The sequence below is a fragment of the Papilio polytes genome, unplaced genomic scaffold (assembly GCF_000836215.1).
Source record: "Papilio polytes unplaced genomic scaffold, Ppol_1.0 DF823399.1, whole genome shotgun sequence".
Lineage (NCBI taxonomy): Eukaryota > Metazoa > Arthropoda > Insecta > Lepidoptera > Papilionidae > Papilio > Papilio polytes.
In genome coordinates this window covers 603,658-623,643 of record NW_013525805.1, presented here as the reverse complement: position 1 = coordinate 623,643, position 19,986 = coordinate 603,658, and the positions used below count along the sequence as shown (strand labels likewise).

General features: G+C 32.3%; 4 protein-coding genes across 4 annotated transcripts in view; 2 read left to right on the top strand and 2 right to left on the bottom strand.

Moving 5' to 3' along the window:
* LOC106104827 (ubiquitin-like modifier-activating enzyme ATG7) overlaps window positions 1–3,841 on the bottom strand; it is a 6,914-nt gene extending 3,073 nt beyond the window's left edge. Inside the window, exons 1-7 of the mRNA XM_013285002.1 lie at window positions 3,555–3,841; window positions 3,138–3,333; window positions 2,279–2,731; window positions 1,914–2,023; window positions 1,381–1,525; window positions 766–924; window positions 296–484 (exon numbers count right to left, since the gene is read on the bottom strand). Of these exons, the coding sequence (XP_013140456.1) occupies window positions 296–484; window positions 766–924; window positions 1,381–1,525; window positions 1,914–2,023; window positions 2,279–2,731; window positions 3,138–3,333; window positions 3,555–3,754 (1,452 nt within the window). The 5' untranslated portion in view covers window positions 3,755–3,841. The remainder of the gene's footprint in view (window positions 1–295; window positions 485–765; window positions 925–1,380; window positions 1,526–1,913; window positions 2,024–2,278; window positions 2,732–3,137; window positions 3,334–3,554) is intronic.
* Window positions 3,842–4,016: 175 nt separating this feature from the next.
* LOC106104826 lies at window positions 4,017–9,686 on the top strand. Its single transcript, XM_013285001.1, has 7 exons — window positions 4,017–4,109; window positions 4,747–5,565; window positions 5,751–7,150; window positions 7,444–8,696; window positions 8,849–9,046; window positions 9,219–9,296; window positions 9,408–9,686. The coding sequence occupies exons 2-7, from the start codon at window positions 4,781–4,783 to the stop codon at window positions 9,552–9,554; spliced, it is 3,861 nt and encodes a 1,286-aa protein (XP_013140455.1). The 5' UTR covers window positions 4,017–4,109; window positions 4,747–4,780; the 3' UTR covers window positions 9,555–9,686.
* Window positions 9,687–9,795: 109 nt separating this feature from the next.
* LOC106104829 (40S ribosomal protein S6) lies at window positions 9,796–12,404 on the bottom strand. Its single transcript, XM_013285004.1, has 6 exons — window positions 12,314–12,404; window positions 11,795–11,999; window positions 11,544–11,689; window positions 10,875–11,045; window positions 10,339–10,485; window positions 9,796–9,921 (listed from the first exon to the last, which is right to left on the bottom strand). Exons 1-6 carry the CDS (start codon window positions 12,317–12,319, stop codon window positions 9,835–9,837), a joined length of 762 nt encoding a protein of 253 aa, XP_013140458.1. The 5' UTR covers window positions 12,320–12,404; the 3' UTR covers window positions 9,796–9,834.
* A 257-nt stretch (window positions 12,405–12,661) lies between these two features.
* On the top strand, window positions 12,662–19,206 carry LOC106104770 (geranylgeranyl transferase type-1 subunit beta). Its single transcript, XM_013284900.1, has 5 exons — window positions 12,662–12,994; window positions 13,204–13,331; window positions 16,777–16,950; window positions 17,571–17,734; window positions 18,596–19,206. The coding sequence occupies exons 1-5, from the start codon at window positions 12,888–12,890 to the stop codon at window positions 19,076–19,078; spliced, it is 1,056 nt and encodes a 351-aa protein (XP_013140354.1). The 5' UTR covers window positions 12,662–12,887; the 3' UTR covers window positions 19,079–19,206.
* Window positions 19,207–19,986: the final 780 nt, after the last annotated feature.

The window sequence follows — 19,986 nt, the reverse complement described above, 5'->3', positions numbered from 1 at the left end:
CTCCAAAACGATTGAACCATTTTTTACATATCAGTTTCTTCCCTGGAATTTACACTATCATAATAATATTATAAATGTGAAAGTTTAGATGGATGTTTGTTAGAGTTTGTAGTCTAAACAGCTGAACGGATTTCCATGAAATTTGGTATAGATGTAGAGGATAGTGTGAAAAAACACATAGGCTCCTTTCGTTATTTTTTAATTCCACGCGGACGGAGTCGCGTGCGAAAGGTAGTAAGTCATACATTTAAGGGTTTTTAGTTATTAAGCAAATAATAATATTTCTTTAATGTACCTTGCCATGTACCGCTGCAATAACCGTGGGCAGCCAGCGCGCCTCCCTCGAGTCCAGCAGTAAGAAGATAACGTCATGTTCCACAATCGCGTCTGTTACTAACTTCACGTTATTGTACATCTCCTCCATCAAATCCTCGCCAACAGGGTAACCCGGCATTGGTATGTGTGCGAAGATGCTTTTACTGTTCTAAAATAAATAAAATATGTAAAATCAATAAAAGCCAAATACACATTTAAAAGGTTACTGTCTTTTAATGAGATATTCCTTACATATGTGTGTTACTGTTAAATTGTGAACTCTGTCAATTTATATTCTTACTAAGTTCCTAATTGGTCAACCATAATTGTAAAATGAAATTATCAAATTAAAAATAGATTTAGACCTACAATTGAAACAATAATAATACATAATTTTGTTAGTTTAATCAAATTGAAATTGTAAGTCAATTTGAACCACATAATACTTACAACTGTGGGTAGAATCAGTTTTAAACTATTAGCCGCAGCTTCAGCCTTTTTCTGTCCGCCATTGAGACAGTCCTGGTGTGTATACAGAACTTGTCTTGTAGGATTCGAATACGATACTTTAGCATTGTCAACAAATGTTATGTTACGGAAACCCCAAGCCTAGAAAAAAATATAATATAGATATTAAAAAAAACCTATATGAAATATACATTATGGTGTATCAATTTGAAGTGCCAATAGTCTAATGGTCAAATGTATGGATGCCCAATCACGTAGTCGACGGTTCGGATCCCGCCTTTCGACTATTGTTGTTAACCATTCCTAGGATAAGCCTAAAGTTTATTTTGGATAAGAAATAGTAAATTAACAAAAATCTGTTTGTATTAAAAAAAACTTAAACTCAGTTTTCATCTAAAACTATTGTCTAATCTGAATTATTTACAAAGAACAATTTTACATTACCATACCTACATAGTTTAAACTTCCTTACACAATTACCAATTTTTTTTTTCAATAACAAAATAAGGAAACACACATATTCTATATAAGCTATGAAATCTTTACTAGATTTAAGTTTCATTTGTTATTAAAAATAGGATTAAAAATATAACATACCAAAAGGTTTCGAGCAACATGGCAGCCCAGTGTTCCCGCACCAAGCAAGAGACACTTAGTTCTCTTCATCACATCCAAATCAAGATCTGGCACTAATCGCCATTTCATTAATCTCATATTAAGATCTGAAGATGATTCCGCTAACCTGTAATAGTAAATTGTATACAATAATTTTAATCATGTACACTAGATCTGTATTACTGAGTCTCTGCTACTAAAGCACATGTTCAAAAACATAGTTGTCTCTTTTTTTTACAAAGATAATGAAAGAGACAACAGTTAACATAATGTTGTACTAGAATTGCTACATTATTCACCATAAAACAAGTGTGGAGCTGACATTCTATTATCTATCTCTTTCAATCTTGTGTACTTGTTGAATGTTGGCAGTATAGAAAGAGATAGATGTGATATGAAATTCTAATTATTTTAAAATATCTAAAATGATATAAAAAGTATGTTTTTCTAATTCAAGAGTGAATTTGGGCTAAAAAATCTAGTTGATTTTTGACTACTGTAAAGTTTTATCTTACTTTATAGGGTCCATGGATGAAGACATAACCGCTAGTTTTGGACCTAAAGCTCCCTTGTCATTTCTTTCCCAGCCAACCCAACCTGCACCTTCTTTGCTTGTCTCCGATACCTGTTAAAAACATTTTCTACTTACATACATGATGATGATGGATGTTACAGTGTGAAGCTTAAACATTTGCTGAATATAGATGAAATTTGGTCCAGTAGTAAATAGTCTGGATTACACATAAGCTACTTAAGTTTTTTTTAAATTCCGAGCATCTTTATAACAATTCCGAATCCTTTAAAGCCGCGCTACACCTAATATTATGTTCTGTGCAACTACTACTATGTTCTGAGCCTCCAAGATATAAAAAAATTGTACCTGTGGTATTTTAATGTTGTAAACCTGACTTTTCTGTAAACTTCCATTAACACTGCATCTCAATCCTATTATACTTATATCTGAATCATATAGATCAGGACAATGGTCCAAAAGAGCTGCAATAAATAACCTCATTGGCCATCCAGGACTGGCACTACTACTTGGATCGGTAAATGCCAAATAAATCATAGACAAAACATCTTTACTTTGTTCTTCTTTCTTCGGGTCTAATATCTTTGATAAGCAATCAACAGTGACTATATCGGCATTCTTTGTGATCGCAAAATAATGTCTTTGCGTTACATCAAGATTGTTAAATCCATTTTTTAATTGTTCGAGTTGTTGTTCATTGAATATTGTTGTTATTGATGCTGGTTCATCATTAATGTGTACCATTGGTTGATTAGGACATGGGAATCCAAACCAGTAATAATAACGGTACTTTTTGAGATCCTGTAAAATAGTTTAAAGCTTAATTATTGTGACAGACAACACTTTCAAATAGCATTTTAATATTTAAATAATAAATGTAAGGATTTTATTTACAGTTAGATATCTTTATTCACAATTCAGTTAATCTCGGTTTTACATGTCTTAAAATTGTAGTAAATATACTGTATTTTTATTTTTGCAATTTGGTAGAGGTTTCTTTAGAACTGTTTTATTAGGTAACTATAAAAAATATTTAAAATCACTATTATCTTAGAGACAAATAAGCTAACAGTTTGCATGGGTTTCCACCATTGGTAAAAAAATATATTCCCATCTCTCTCTTTTCTTATAGCTCAACTGAGATGGAAAAATGTTTAAAAACCAAGGGCAAGTTGAGATTACTAATCAAAATTAGAAGCTTACTTACAGAATAAGAGTAGATGAAGAATTTAATCAAGCTACTAGGCTCCTTGATCCAATCTTTAGATTTAACATTCATCCATACTTCTACTCCGGAGTTTTTAAGTAAAATGCTTTTGTCTGACTGTTTGAAGTCCTCTAACTTATTGACATTGATTAATGTTCCTTTTACATTCATGTAATGTTGTTCTACCTCTGGTACCCTTGTAATGAAATAATATTCATCTTATTAATGAAAAAATTAAATCGACTTACAATAACTGCTGAAACGAAACGACTGAATACATTGAAAATAATAAAATATTCATCATAAAGTCTTGGTTATTATGATAACAATTGTCTAAGACGAATGAGAGTGGAACAGCCTTTATATACTTGGAAGAGGATAGTACGTATTTGTTTACTTTTCCAAATAATCACTTACTTGTTAAAAGATGTCCCATCCACTTCGAATACTGTTCCAACATCTTCTCGGTACGTGTAACGGCCGTAAATATCTTTTTTGGCTTCATCCAGTTTATCAATATTTAACTTAATATCAGTAAAACTATGCCAAAACGAAGGATGTACAAAAGATTTGAAAGGTACATATTGTACAACTTTAAGTTCTTTGTCTGTTGACATGATTATAAAATGTTTTACAATAGTATTACAGAAAAGATGATTTTATTATTGATTTGTTTTTATTTATAACTTGACAGTTTCGGCAACATTTGACTTTGACAGTAAATTAGTTTACCACCAAAGATTGAACTGTCAGTGTGTGTCAAAGAATAGGTAAATTACCTCTATGGATATGCCACAGGAAGTAGCATTTTGTGCCTATTTGATTTTTGTCCATTTGGGGCTGATTGGTGGCCAATTGGTGTCGGTGGTGAGGATTCGAAGTAATAATAGAAATAGAATTAACTGAATTAAATATCAACAAGCGCATTAAAGTCGGATCGAATCAAAAGCTGTCATTTACATATGTAGATAGGTAGTTTCTGCAAATATATTATTTGGTCTCCTAATATTTACTATTAATTACAACCCTTTTAACCCCCCGTCATCATAAAATAAGAGCTCGTTACTTACCGACTTACCTTTTTATGAAAAAGTTTAAATAACAATACACAAACATATACTTGGCATAATAAACTTACCTTTTCTGAAAAGTAATCCTGGGTCATTTGTTAGAATAATTTGTTAATGTCAATGGCGTAGGTTTTTTGTTTTCATATTTGTTAATGAAAATATTTTTTTCATTCAGATCACAATTAGTTGTCATCTCCATGTGAAAAATAATCCGAATTTAATTTAGACTATTCGAAATTATTGTGACAAGTAAGTTGAATTTTATGTAAAAACACTAGGTTTGTTGGGCATGGTTCCTGAAGCAGGTTCTGTGTTGGTTACTGGATATGATGTTCTTAACAGTTTCTTTGATTTGTTTGAAGATGGTATGGATACAAAAAGTAATTGGCAAGATAGAAGGCAGTTTGTAATAATACAATACTTCCGACCTGTATCCATTAAACTGATATATATTTAAATGCTCATTTTAAACCTGTCTAAAACTACCTGTGAAAACATTGTTAATGAAGTTTTTGACTATCAGACTTACTCTATTTCAGAATCTACAAAATCGAAGTCTTTAACATTAATAAAATGGTCACAAAAACTTTGACTAACGAAAATTTAATAAATGATAATGGAACTTTGTCAAATTACGCTTTTAATAAAAATGTTAATGCACCAAATAATCTTCCGATGAAAATGAACTACAGTGAAAACACAAGTATGTCATCTTTTTCAAACAAGTTAGGAAAACATAATAATCCTCTTGATCAAACATCGCCTTATTTAAATTGTACAAAGGTGCACATAATTTCCAAAACCACTGAAAAGAAAATCTTTCAAAAGAAACCTAATGATGTGACATCGTCGTTTTCCCAAGCGTATAAGATTTATAAGACTAGTTCGGATGAATTTAAGTCGAATAAAGGTAAAAATAAGAAAGACAAATCTTCACGCTTAGTTGTATCAAAGGAGCTAGCTAGTGGTCAACAAACTGTTAGTGACATGAACGAATCGGAGTATCACAGTCGAGTCGACACCAATCGCAGATGTAAACGAAAACGCCGTCCCGTGAAAAAAATCGGATGTCCTAATCTAGAAGAGAAGAAATTCGAATTTTACAACGGTGATCTAATTTGCACACCAGCGATAAAAGCAGATAAAAAGAGATTTAACCAGGATAAGAGATTTAATAACAAAATGCAAAAAATAAATCAAACGAGAAAAAGAGGTGAAATCGTCCGTCCTGGTGATATTTGGACGATATTAAGAAGCATGAACAAATTTCCTTATATTACATCGCCGCGTTTGTCTGAAGACAGTATTGAAACAATTAAAAGAAAGGGAAACTATACTAAAAATCAAAAAGAAACGGGGTAGATAGAACTTTCATTGTCTTAGTTGTAAATAATTAAGATGTCTTAAACGTTGTACAAATTTTAACCATAAGAGGTGACGGACGAAAGCGTTCACTTTACCTTTATTTGTTTTATAAAACTTTGTTGGGAATTAATTGGTGGCAGTAATTTTTTTATGTTTAAAAATGTTCTTACAATTTCAGGCTTATTGAAACATGTACTACTGAGGAATTTTCTTATATATCTAGTTACGACATTAAAAGTAAATCACAAAGCATTTGTTCGAAGCCGTCGAGCTTCGATAGAGTTACGATAGTCAATAGAAAGGATAACTCAAATTGTAAAGAATTAACCAAACTTCCAGTAGCAAGTCTACGAAGTTCCCGAATTTCGAAGAAAAAACCAATTAAAAACAGGTGCAATAAGCAAAAAGCTAGTAAGAAAATTATCAATCCAACTGATGTAAGTGGGGCAATAAATAAAACAGAACCCTTTTTGAATTGTCAACCAAACGGTTTATTTAAGAATCCACATTCTGGTCAACGAAAAAATGAATTACAAGACGATTACATTGAGTTGATTGATAATGAAAATACAAATAGTGACGAGGAAACCTTACCAGAAAAAAAGTCAGAATACGCACAAAACGACACATCGAAGGAAGACAATAAATTTCAAGATTTAAAAGTATTCTTATCGTCAATATCTAGTAAAGCCGGTCTTAAAAACTTTTCTGATGTCAAAATTAATGACGCAAACAAACATCCCTTAGATAACAAGGGAAATTGTTTTATGAAAGAAAATAGATCTTTGTCCAAACAATTACTCAACAACCAAAGGTATTACGCCTATCCAAAATTAACTCAAACAGAAATTAAAAGGAGGTTGGTCAACTTGAAATATCCAATTGTTATATTAGGAAAAGACGAACTTAGTTCTACGTTTCGTATGGTTGATTACGATCCTCCACAATTTAACGGTTTGGACCGACATGTGTGGCCTTATATGAAAGAGTGGATCGTAGATTCAAAAGGAAATAAGGTGGATTCTAAGGGAATTAAAGTTTTGGAACACCAAATGAAAAATTCCGTATCCCCTACACATCTAAATGTACCTGGAAGAAAAAATTCCCATAATGAAATGTCGAATCGGAAATCAGTTCATAATTTCGTTGGTAATAGAATACACAATCCTGTTTCTAAGAAAAAGGAATCGAAAAGTAATATTCAAATGAAAGAGGATATGAATCCTATCAAACCTCAGAAAAAGAAAGTATTAAATCAATTCAAAGATAAAATGATAGATTTAATTTATAATAAACCTCAGAGGAATTTAATTAACAAAAATGTTGTTAATTGTAACCATTCAAGTACCTTGAGACCGATGAAACACAACATGGAAAGCAAAATATATTTGGAACCGATTAGAGGAGAATATAAAGAATTGTGTGAAAATACGTCACACTTCAATAAACCTCAACCTAACAAATATCCGTGGTCTAAAGCAAAATGGGCGAGTGATTTCATTGACAATATTATAAAGAAAATAAAAAAAGGAATGTATTATACTCAACATGACATAGATCACGAAATTTTTTCTTCTGGTAAGAACTTCTGATTTAATATTGTGTTAAAACAAATGGTAAAGAGAAATCCGACCCATCCTCGAGTTACCCGTACAGTAATTGTACTACTAGTTAAGGGTATGAAGTATTGATATTACGGTTGTGGGTTCGAATCCCGCTACTTGACTACTGTGTGAATATGCCTTAACCTTAACAAAAAGCTATGAGCTTATTTAGAATAGTAAATTAACAAGTAAGTTATTATATGTAGTAAATTACCTTCGTTAATATTCTACAAATAAGTAATAATTACAACATTGCTCGTATTCTAGGCACAGAAGTCTTAATACCCATCCCCAAGGTAGAAACAATCCCTGAAGACGAAAATATAATTCAAGATGTTTTTACAAATGATACAGATAATTCGACTATACCAGGATTTGACGACAATCAGAATGCTATGCCGTTAAAAGTTGATGTTAAAATGATTACAAGTACCTTAGTATCAGTACACCATAGTTTGACGAACGTTATGTTACAATTTGATATATGCATTCCTTCGGTAACGGATTCTCCTCTTAATTCGACGATTCCTTCGTTTTCATCATTTATCACACCAGAGAACAAAAGTATGCTATACAAATGTCAGGATAGAATTTCTAATGGAATGTTGCCTGCCCAGCTGTGTAGTATATTGCCTAAATTCATCTCGCACATAATGAAAGATAAAACTTTCACAGAAATACACAATTCTCCCTTCAATATTCAAACTAATACTAATCAGATTATTCCCCGGATTATTTTCTATCCATTTATGCAGTTTGGTTCTGAACTGCAAGGTTTAATAACAGGAAAGTTTACGAAACAAGAAATGCCGAATAAAGATCGAAAAATCGGCCCTCTTCCTTCAAATTATGATTTGTGTCAAATGAATACACCGATAAAGAAAATCGAAATAAAACGGTTAATACATTTCTCGCCAATTTTACGGAAATACATAAAATTTCATTCTGAAATAATAACTGATGTTACAAATGATCAAGGAATGAAAATTAAACCATTAACAAATACGTGCACAGCAATGGTGCCATATATTCCACCATTTACCACGATCAGATATGCTTTAGGTTTAAAAAAAATAGAAAATGTAATTTCTGGGATAAACAATTTTATGATAGGAATAAATCGATGGAATAAGACATTTTTTCCTTCTCATAATTGTTGCATTGATTTTTCCGATGATCTACGCCAAACGCTTAATTTAATGCCTAAATTGTCAATGACTTTAACAATTAGTGATCTACCATACGAGAGAATGAAGAACGTAGATTCAACTATTAAAATGATGATGTCAAAAAACGATAAAGGTGGTCATGAGGTTGCAAAAAAACGCGTCAAGAAAACATTTGTTAAGCTTCACAAGAAGTGTAAGTCTCTGACGAGCATGTCAAAAGAAAGTTGTAGTACTTCTTTGAATAAAATTACAAATCTAGACGATTTCTTTCATGCCCTCGGATGTTATAAGTCATTGTCTAAAGTTTTATTGGGTCACTCGGATAAAGCGATCATGTCATTTATTACTGAGGTATGCGGTTTTTGTAGTAGTAAAAAATTTTTACTATCCGATTCAATGTAATCCAACGATCATGAATTCCGCCTATTTGTGAATTAGCTAGGGAAATCATGAATTGTACTAGATTAGTCTAGCATTATATTACTTTTCTATGTTTATTTTAGATGAGAAGTTGGATAAAAGAGATCACCCAAGCACAGGCTCTTCTTATTCTTTTATTATCTAACAAGAAGGAATCCAGAAATCTGAATCGATTCCGACCGATGTTATTGCAAGGGATTGCAGTGAACAGAATAACCACAGCAGCGGAACTTGACATGGAAATTGAAGTGATTGAAAAAGAGAATCTCTGTATATCACAGGTAAAACTTTTCAAAATATAAACTGATTGTAATTTGTCAATTTTTTTTATCAAAACCTCTATCGATCGGCCTTACAGAAGTTTTGTTCATGCGTTTTTGATTGGTATTTGTACAAAATATGCAGAATGTGTATTAGGTTATCTTAGAAAACTTTATTTTATATTTTTTTCAGAACGAAGGTATATCATTTTTGTCCCAGTCCAACGACAATAGTCTTTTAGACGAACTATGTTGGATCGCGAAAACAACTGTAAGGGTGATATTTACTTTGTTTTTTTAAATATTCAATTAATTAGACAAATTAACGGCCTAGGTTAGTTACCTTGAAGCCGTGTTTAGTTCATGTATAATTGTTTTTTAGGCATCAGATTATCAAAAACCGTTTGACGATTCATCAGAGAAATTGATCAAATCGTTACTTGGGAAGCGAAAGAAACTAAACCCCTCTTACCTCAGAGTGATGGCTCGTTACGTTGGATTAGGATTATTGAAGCATCGCAGTAGTTAAAATAAATTGACGAGTACATTGCCTGCCTGCATCGATACTACCGTTACTTATTGACGGTGATTCGTTTTTGATATATTTAATTTAAATAAACTTTACATTTTAAAACTGCTTTTATCTCACTGACAAAAAAAACCTTTACATAAAACTGCTTTTATCTCAAACTGACAAAATTTACCTTTTCAATATCACATTTGGCTTTTTTGCCTATACATGGAAAAATCAGGTTAATAAAAGGAAATGGTTACAGCTTTTACAATTTTTATATTTTTAAAAAGTATTTTTACTTCTGAGGAGCGCTGTGACTTGAGCTCTTGGAGTCACGCATCGACGCCGACCGCCTGCGCTTGATCTCCTCCTGCCGGCGCACCTGCAACAAGTAAACAATTTTAGAACATCTTCCATAAATTCATTAAAGATATTTTAAAAATCTCACTTGACTAATGCGTTAACATTTTCGCTTATCTGGGTTCTTCCATTTTGCCACATTTAATCAATCTAAAGATCGTAATAGTTTGCCACACTTGATATATTTTAGAGGGAGATAAAATGAATCTCTCAAATATTGTACTTGGCAGCAAGTTCATCATATTTTCTGATTATACCTTGTAGCTGATTTAATACCATAGCATATATTGAGTATACACCAAGGGGTAAGACACAGCCCTTAATCTTACAGAGGGTATGATTAGCACAAATGGTTGTGCATATGTGATACCTACTGTTGACCATACTTAAAATTTAAGGAATTAAATATATTTTTTCTAAAAAAAGATTTTATTCTTACCTTAGATTCCTTCTTCCTCTGTGCCAGAAGCTTGGCATAATCAGCCTCAGATGCCTTGCGCTTGGCCAGACGCTTCTTCTTCAGCGCCAAACGGTGGCGTCTACGCTGTAGCACCACAGGGGTGACTAACCTCTGGATCTTGGGAGCCTACAATTGTCATTAATTATTAGATCTATCTGGTGTTTCAATTACAAAGTATGCATGTTGCTTTTAAACAGATCAGCTATATCTAGAGTTTCTGGTAGTTGAGTGAAATTAATGCCAAAAAATAAATTAAAACCATTGAATATGCATACTAAATTCAAGAGACTTATGTTATAGATCTCTTTAACAGAGTTGTTATAAGTGAAATACAATATTGAAATATTTTATTTGTACAGCACACTGTAAAAGAGACAGACAAAAATCAGAATCTTCTGCTCGGTGCCAATTTTTTTTTTACCCTGATTGTGCTGTTTATTAGATATTTAATCTAACAAACAATAAATACCAGGGATTATCCACATGCGTCATTATTATCATTTATAAAAACTTACCTTATATCTGGGCTTGGCATTTTCCTTGCCTTCCTTAGTGGGCAGAAGACGTTTGACGACATAACGACGAACATCATCTTTCTTGGTCAAATTGAACAGTTTGCGGATCTTAGACGCACGCTTGGGACCAAGACGACGCGGGACTTCACTGTCTGTCAATCCAGGAATTTCCTGAAAATGTACAGAAAAAACTGTTAATGTCTAATTGACATGACGAAAATTGACTTTATTACTATCAGTTAAAGATAATCATTCAAGAAAAATTGAAAACCCCAAAACCTACAGACAAATGTAGTGTAAGCATTTAAAAAAAGTTTTGACAATTGACATGAGTCTATAATACTGGATTTAAATTATAAATGACAAGTTACATAGTAGATGCAACTAAGGAGTTTGTTACATCCTCATGATGGTGTAATTGTTTGTTACACATGCCAGTATTTAGCAATACTGCTTAGTAGATAATATATGAAATAGCTAATGGTGTTTAGTAAATTTGTACAATGTAAAACATAGCCCATGCCTACAGTATGACATGAGAATGTATTTCACATAATTTTTATTATGCCCTGCCGCATATAATTACTCAGATTTGTAGATCTGAGAAATAGTAAGAACAGGGGAAAGCTTGCATTAATTGTTGCAATAAAAAAATAGAAACAAAATTACCTGGGCACCCTTGCGGACAATAACTAAAGCCAAAACAGATAAGTTCGCGTCGACGATGCAACCACGGACTGATTTGCGCTTCCTCTCACCATCACGACGAGGTCTGTAGCAAGAGTGACCCTTGGACATCAATAAACGGACACGGCCTAAAACATAATTAAATATGTCGTTAGAAAATAAAGTTCGTAATTTTCAAAACAATACAATATTTTAAACAATAAGATGCGGGGTTTATACTGTTGAATACGTACTGTTGGTAAGAACTCCCTGTTTCATGGGGAATCCTTGCTTGTCGTTACCGCCGGCAACACGTAGAATGTAGCCTTTCCACTCATCTCCTAGTAGATCAGCTTCAACTTCAGCGCCCATGCGCTTTTCATAAAAGATACGGAGCTTGTGCTCGTCCACCACTTCGAATAACTTCTGACATCCCGTTACCGGGTAGGAGACGTTCAACTACAACAACAATTATAGGTTAGAATCGCGCACAATTAATAATCAAACTTATATCGTAAAATGTATGAAACAAGCTTGACTATAAAGGATAACAGTAGTAACGGCACTTTGAGGGAACATATAATAAAAAGTGAAATGAACACTCATGTTCATTTCAGCGAACATCAATATTTATCCACATTATTCTTAAAAATCAAATCACGAAATAAATATTTAGCCTTTTAATTAACCAAGCAAGGAAATGAATAATCCAGTAACACTACTATTTTATTACAATTTAAGGGACTTTAGAAATAAAAACACTTTTTATAAACCTTCATGACTTCGGTTAGCTCCTTGGAACGTCAGCCATGAAAAAGAACCATAAAGTTAGTAGACAACACATAGAAATGGGTGTCATAAACAACTGTCAAAATAGTTGTTTGTGATATCTGGTGTTATCAGGTCATTCTGGACGCTTTTACCTTTCATTTTCCTGTCCTTAGTTTTAGGTAAAATAAGTGTTTGAGAATTCAGGCGTGATTTCAACGACGGACACACTTTTTCTTAACATAGTAAGATGATGAAATGCAGAAAACAAACTTTGATAATGATAGCAATACTGGAAAGTAATTGATTGATGTTTGATTTGACATGAAATGTCAGAATTTTGTATTTAAGGAGTGACATTTGTGATTTTGGTTCAACTTCAAATGTCGTGAAACTATCGGTTCTTGGAAGAATAAATAGTTAGTCACCCTATTTACTTTATAAATTTTATGATAATGTACCTCTAAATTTATTCCTTAAATCAAAGAATGTTATAAAGTTAAATAAAATAACTAGATAAATATAGGTGTCTAATTTCAAAATCAGAATTTGTGACTTTCACTTCAAAAAAAAACTAAAATGATTAATGAAGAGAACAAGGAATTAGCTCATCGGCAGCATGTGAAATACTTTATGAGATTTCTTAATATCCTGCCATCCTCGTTGTCTTCCCATGATTCGACCAGGTATGTCTTAATACATTTCTTAAAATATAAACCTGATTTTTTTTTGTAGTATTAGGTGGCTAATGACCAATTGGGTCCACATTACTCTAGCATAATCGCCACTTTTTACAGAGTAACAACCTCCCATCCTCTGGAAGTTGACATAGAACATCTAAATGTTTTTCTATGGACATAACATAGTTTAAAATGTAATTTGTATTATGTTTCAGGGTAACAATAGCATATTTTTCTGTTGCTGGCTTGGATGTGTTAGGATCAATAACATCAATATCTATTGAGTTAAGGTCAAGAATTATAGACTGGCTTTACTTATTACAAGTACAGCCTCGTAAATCAGGTATGTTTATTTATTTTCATTATTAATGTCTTACAACTAAAAGACAAATAACAAATCTAGAAATTTAAATGTAACATACTATTTATCTAAGATTCTATATGTAGAATATGCCTTTGTTAAAGTAGGTGTCTGTTGCTGGAATACCTGTACAATACCTTAATGGCTCCAATGTAAACTGCTGTGTATGTCTGAAATGTAAATTTTGTAAGACAAATATTTATTGTGTCAACCATGAACATACTACAGTTTCAAATTCACACAGAAATTAGTAATAATCATCATAATTTAAAAAAATGCAACAAAGGATATTTCATATAATAGTGTCTTATGATAGGTTTTGTAGGAACCAATGACAAGTCTCAGTACTCAGTTTTGTTAAACGAAATGAGAAAGATGTCAATATCTTTTTGCTTATTTGTTTCTGCTGTTAGGTTTTTTATAAATATGACATCAGTCTGTTTACCTAATTTAAATTGAATATATGATTAAAATTATGTGAATCCTTCCATAAAGTAAATTTGGTTTACAAATAAGTGTACTTCAGTTTAGAGTAAAAATATTTGTTTTTGCTTTACTATTCATTTTAGACACTACGTGTTGCCCGCGACTTCGTCTACGTACTATTAAGATAAAAAAGTAGCCTATAAAATGCCCATCTATGTAAGATACCCTTCAGTGAAAATCCGGTCGTAATGGGCCCAGTCATTTCAGAGATTGTAACAGACGCGGCTAGTGGACAGACAGGCAAAAAAAAGTAATTCTATTTTCGTTTTCAGCAATGCAAATACATCATCTACCGTAAATCTGGAATTTTTCTTTTTGACATTACAGACACTTCAATTTTATTATATAGATTGCACTACTAAGAATTAAAATTGACTGATTTTTGCAAAATAGTTAAAAATTTAATACATATTTATATCTGCATTTAACATTGTGGAAATGTTAAGTATTTATCTTGAAATCAACAGCCACATTTACAAACAGCGTATTATTTACACAGACTATATGCTTGTAGAATGCACTGTTTGACATTGCTCAAAGTCCCCTAAAAAATGCTACACTAACAGATAGTAATATTCAAGATTAGCATTACCTCAGCTTTATTTGATACTAGCTGTTGCCTGTGACTTTGCCCGCGTGAGAACATGGCCTATGTTACTCACAGATAAATTACAATTCTAATCGTGAAAGAATATTTGAAATCTGCCTAGTAGTTTTTACGTGAATCGAATACAAACAAAAATCCAAAAGTACAAATCTTTCCTCTTTATAATATTAGTATAGATATACATTAACAAAAGAGTTTATCTTACTAATATTGTAAATTCAAAAGTATAGATGGATGGATGTTAGCGATTGTAGCCTAAACTGCTGTACGGATCTCAATGAAATTTAGCACAGATGTAGAACATAGTATGGAGGAACACGTATTTGATTTTGTTTTAATTTAATGCAGATGGAGTCGTAAATATAGGTTAGAATCATTAAAGTGAAAAATAGAATAGACATTCAACTTTGTAAGAGAATTTCTCGTAGTTTCTTTATTTTATCCGAAATAAACAACAATCCATCACCCATATTATTTGCTCCATCATAGTATCTTACGTGTTTTGTATCACATATGGTATTAAGAATATTTAATACTACTAAATTATGATTAAACATACGCGGTAAACATACTTAAGGATGTTATAAATAAGTGTACTACTATAAACTATGGTAAATAAGTTGAATATGACCAACTTACGTCACAATATTGTTGACTTAACAATGGAAGCTAACTCGACAATTAAGCAATAGAATTGATAAGAGATCTGTATGTACTTTTATATTTTAATATCATAAATGTAATTAACATGTAATCAGCTACCGTAACTTTTGACGTTGTTCAACAATTACTTTACTTTATGTTTAACTAGCCTTTGCCTGCGACTCCGGTCGTGTGGAATTAAAAAAATAAACAAAAGTGAGTAGCCTGTGCGTTCTTCCAGACTATGTTCTACGTCTTTGCCAAATTTCATCGTGATCTGTTCAGTAATTTAAGCTACAAACTCTAACAAACATCCATCCATCCACCCATCTAGACTTTCGCATTTATAATATTAGTATGATAGTATGATATATCTTTATTTCTTATTTTCTATATTTATTTTAAAAGATTTGTATAAAAATAAAATAAAACGCATTATATAAAAAAGAGAGCACCACCGACTGCGGAATCCGATGACTCAAGCAACCAGTCGTCTGGGCTGCGGAGTCAGGAACCTCCTCACTATGCGTGCGGTTTCCTAAATAACTGTCTTTTGAATCGGGCCCTTAATCCAACATTTATAGTATTAGTATGATAAACATTCTGCGCGGAAACTTTTAAAACGGTATTAGATCAGAAGTCATTGTAAAATATTTCGAATGTATATTGTATGTATGTATATAGTAAATATTTAAATGTATATTAGAGCGATCGTCACTATTTTTAAAAGGAAAGATTTGATTGTTTGCATTGAGACTCGGAAAATAAATGGCATAGCTATATAATAATAGGCATAAGAAATGGGACATCAACAGGAAGAGTATGGATGCGGTAAATAATCTGCCACCCAGGCAAAGGTCGGGTCACTAGTTGCAAAATTTATTAAATGTACTTTTAATTTAATTTCACATACTGTTGTATAGATTTTTAACTCAAGCAAACAGTGTCAAAATTTGATTTTAACTTTCTTTACAAGTTTGATAATTAAAAGAAAATTATATATACAGTCTTTATCTTTATGCACTTTATCGCAGTACTAAACATTAAAAAGCAGCAATTAGCAGACGCATGCGATTTGCTCAGCTTGAAGTTAAAAAGGTTTAAAATCAACACGGCTAATATCGCCGTTTGCGTTTTTGTTCAGCTGCGCTAAGCGAAATATTTTCACTACACTTGTAATTTTTAATGTTATAAATTAATTTGATGTCATTGAATATAGGTTATTAAAATAGTTTTCAGTTTAAATAAAATCTTATCCGAATGAACTTTATCTTTAGAATATGTTTAACTATGTATTTTTTTTAAATCTAACTAAACTAACTAACTAGACCAAACTAATTTAACTAAAACTAAAACTTAATAAATTTAACTTTATACCTCGTTTATTTGAAAGTCTTTATGATATATCTCTTACGTTAACCCAATTATTATTTATTTTGGAATTCGAAAAATAACTGGCGTCTCTCACTGCCTTTAAGCGCGGTTCATATTTGACCAGTATAGTAGCGGTCAATAACTGGACTGAATCAATAACACAGTGTTAACTATAACTGGCGCCTGTCTCTACAATGCATGATTGGCCGTCGCAATTGTCCAACTGTACTGACCAAGTGTAAACCGCGCATTAGTGCCCTAGTTCTAGCGAAAGGCTTCCATGGTGTCTAAATCGTGTCTTTATCTTTCTGTTTAAAGATGGTGATATGTCGACATGTGGCTTCCAAGGCTCGTCGACTATAAACATAGAGCTGGATAACGCGAATAGTCAGTACAGATGTGGTCATCTCGCTATGACCTATACTGCTTTGTGTACTCTGTTGGCTTTGGGTGATGATTTGTCGAGGGTTAATAGGAAAGCTATCATTAATGGTGAGTATTCTACATGTACATGCATTTAACTTTAATATAAAAAGATCTATTTAACTAAAAGTATAACAATCGTTTATATACTTAATGGCATCTATCGTTTTTATCAGAAACTGCCTTTATTGCATTTTTGTTCAAAGTATAATTGTCATGAACAGTTTCAAGAGTCAATTTCAATGGCTTTGTACACTAACTCTCTCTTTCCAATGCTTCTTTTTGCCTAAGTTTTTATTGTCCATTGTAATGCAATAACATGGCAAAAAAGCCAAATACTCAGTTTGTATAAATTTATTAGGAGTTAAAAAATTGGGAGAATGTTACGCAATATGACAGAATAAGTCTACACATAATAGAAAACAAATGTAGTGTACTTTCGCCTGCCTCTCCGTCCGCGTGGTTATTAAAAAAACATAAGTAGCCTATGTGTTCTTCCAGACTATCTTCTAGATTTTTGCCAAATTTTATCGAGATCCGTTTAGCAGTTCAGCCTACAAACTCTAACAAGCATCCATCCATCTAACCTTTCGTATTTATAATATTAGTAAGGTAGGTAGAAGTAGTAATTTACGATCTGTCTACTTGTGTATGTACCATAGACAATGAGGGTTGTTTCTCACATGCAGGTGTAAAGGCGCTTCAGACGGAAGAAGGGAATTTCTCAGCGACTCTCTCTGGATGTGAATCGGACATGCGGTTCGTGTACTGCGCGGCTTGTATCAGCTACATTCTTAACGACTGGTCCGGTTTCAATGTAGAGAAAGCCACAGACTATATCATTAAATGTATGGTACGTATGTTTAAGTGAACTATTTTTTCTAACACTAGCTGTTACTCAGTGATAATATAGCTTTTGAATGGTGCAAGATTTTTTTTAAATCGGTAGTAGTCTTTGAGATATTTCAATACAAACAAAAATCCAAAAATAGAAATCTTTTCTCTTTATAATATCAGGTTAGATTGCATTTGGGGATTAACCTTAACAAACGCGGACTTTGGACAGACAGACTAAAATTATGATAATTAGTTTTTTGTCGTAAGCATACTTATTACAGCATGTGCGCGATATATGATTTTTTTATACAGGTACGCTATATTCAGATGCTCCAATTTTATTTCCTTGCATGGATAGATGATTATTTATGATATGTACAGTATAACAAATTTTTGTTTACTGTTTGTAACACAAGTGAAACAATAAACTTGGTGTTATGTTTCACTTGACACCATTTTAATTGCTTTGTCAGTATTTTGTGAGTACAGTTTTTTTAATATTCCCAACCGTCACCCCGCCATGTCCCCACGTGGGAACAGATGAGAGTAAAAACTTTCATCCGTCCCACCTTTAACGACGAGGGGACGGTTGGAAATTATTTTATTTCATAACGATATACACCTGTCGATACATCTGTCGCCTTATTGGTGATAATGGGACGAAAAGGTGGGACGAATGATACTTTTATTCTGAAGTGGGGACAGAGCGGGGTGACCGTTGGATATAATCCGTTTTTTTATATTTTATTGCAATTTAGGAAACAATATAAATCACTAACCACGACATTCAATTGTTCAATGGTTTTTCAGCACTACCATAAGGTTGTTAATTGTTAGCAAGATTTCAATTTGATACAAATATTTTTTTTGTTTCCAGGGCTATGATTATGGGATAGCACAATGTCCTGAATTAGAATCTCACGGGGGCACGACTTACTGCGCTCTGGCAACCCTAAGTCTCACCAATCGCTTAGACAAACTGTCAGAACATCAACTGGACAGTCTCCGGAGATGGCTTGTGTTCAGACAAGTCGATGGCTTCCAAGGCAGGCCTAACAAGCCAGTAGATACATGCTATAGTTTCTGGGTAGGTGCTTCATTAAAAATGTTAGATGCACTACATTTAACTAATTATTCTAGTAACAAAAGATATGTTTATGAGACTCAGGATTATGTTGTTGGGGGTTTTTCAAAATGGCCGGATACTTGCACTGATCCGATGCACACATATTTAGGTCTTGCTGGACTTAGTTTGATTGGGGAATGCGGTTTGTTAGAAATTGTACCGACTTTAAATATAACAAGGAGAGCTTATGACCATTTAAAATGTTTACATCAAAAATGGGATAGTGAATTGTAGAACATATCAGATTGACTTTTAAATTAAATTTTTTAACAGTTATTAACGGCCAATTGTATAATTATGCGAGTATATTCTTTATTGTATACTCTGTACTAAATTAAATTTTAAAATTTGTAAAGAAAAATAAAAAAAAAATCGTACATTATTTTTTATCATTTGGCAATTTTGACAAAATATTGCAACACTTTTAATGCAATATTAATGTATCTCCATATATTTTCATTTTTTAACATATTAGGTCTTGATTTGAAACAATAATTACATTTTAAACCAGTAAAATATACATTGTATGTTGTCTAAACATTTAATTATTTTTGTTAGGGATGTTCCACAATAACATATCGAATTTTAAATTAGTTAAAATTTTCAATAGTAAATATTGACAAATCGGTTTAAATGAGTGATTTTATGGTTTCGGCCTAATCGTTCCAGTACAAAAGTCGTAATATGTTCTATAATTCAATTATCTTTAACATCAAAAGTCGCGTTTAAGTTGAAAAGAAGCGAAAGCTGTATTTTCCACTACTACTATTTATGTATATCTATGATGATCAATGACGTCATAGGTCACGTCTTGAAATTGTACAGTGTATAAAATAGTTTGCGCAATTAAATAAGTTTGGCCATGGTTCCTATGCTTATATATTTGAATGTTTTTATGGACTATTGTAAATGTTGTTTGCATTTCTTTGCATTGTTATAGATATTTGGTCAATTATACTACGCCTATCAGAAATTATCATTAAATTTAGTTATTCAGTACATTTAAGAGAAAAAAATGATTTTTATGATAAAAATTATCAACAATATAATATAGTGGCATAAAATTAACGCACAATTGTATAACAAATATAGTTACCGTCGGCTTTCACTGGCTACAAATGTTATGTTTTGATTTTTTTTAA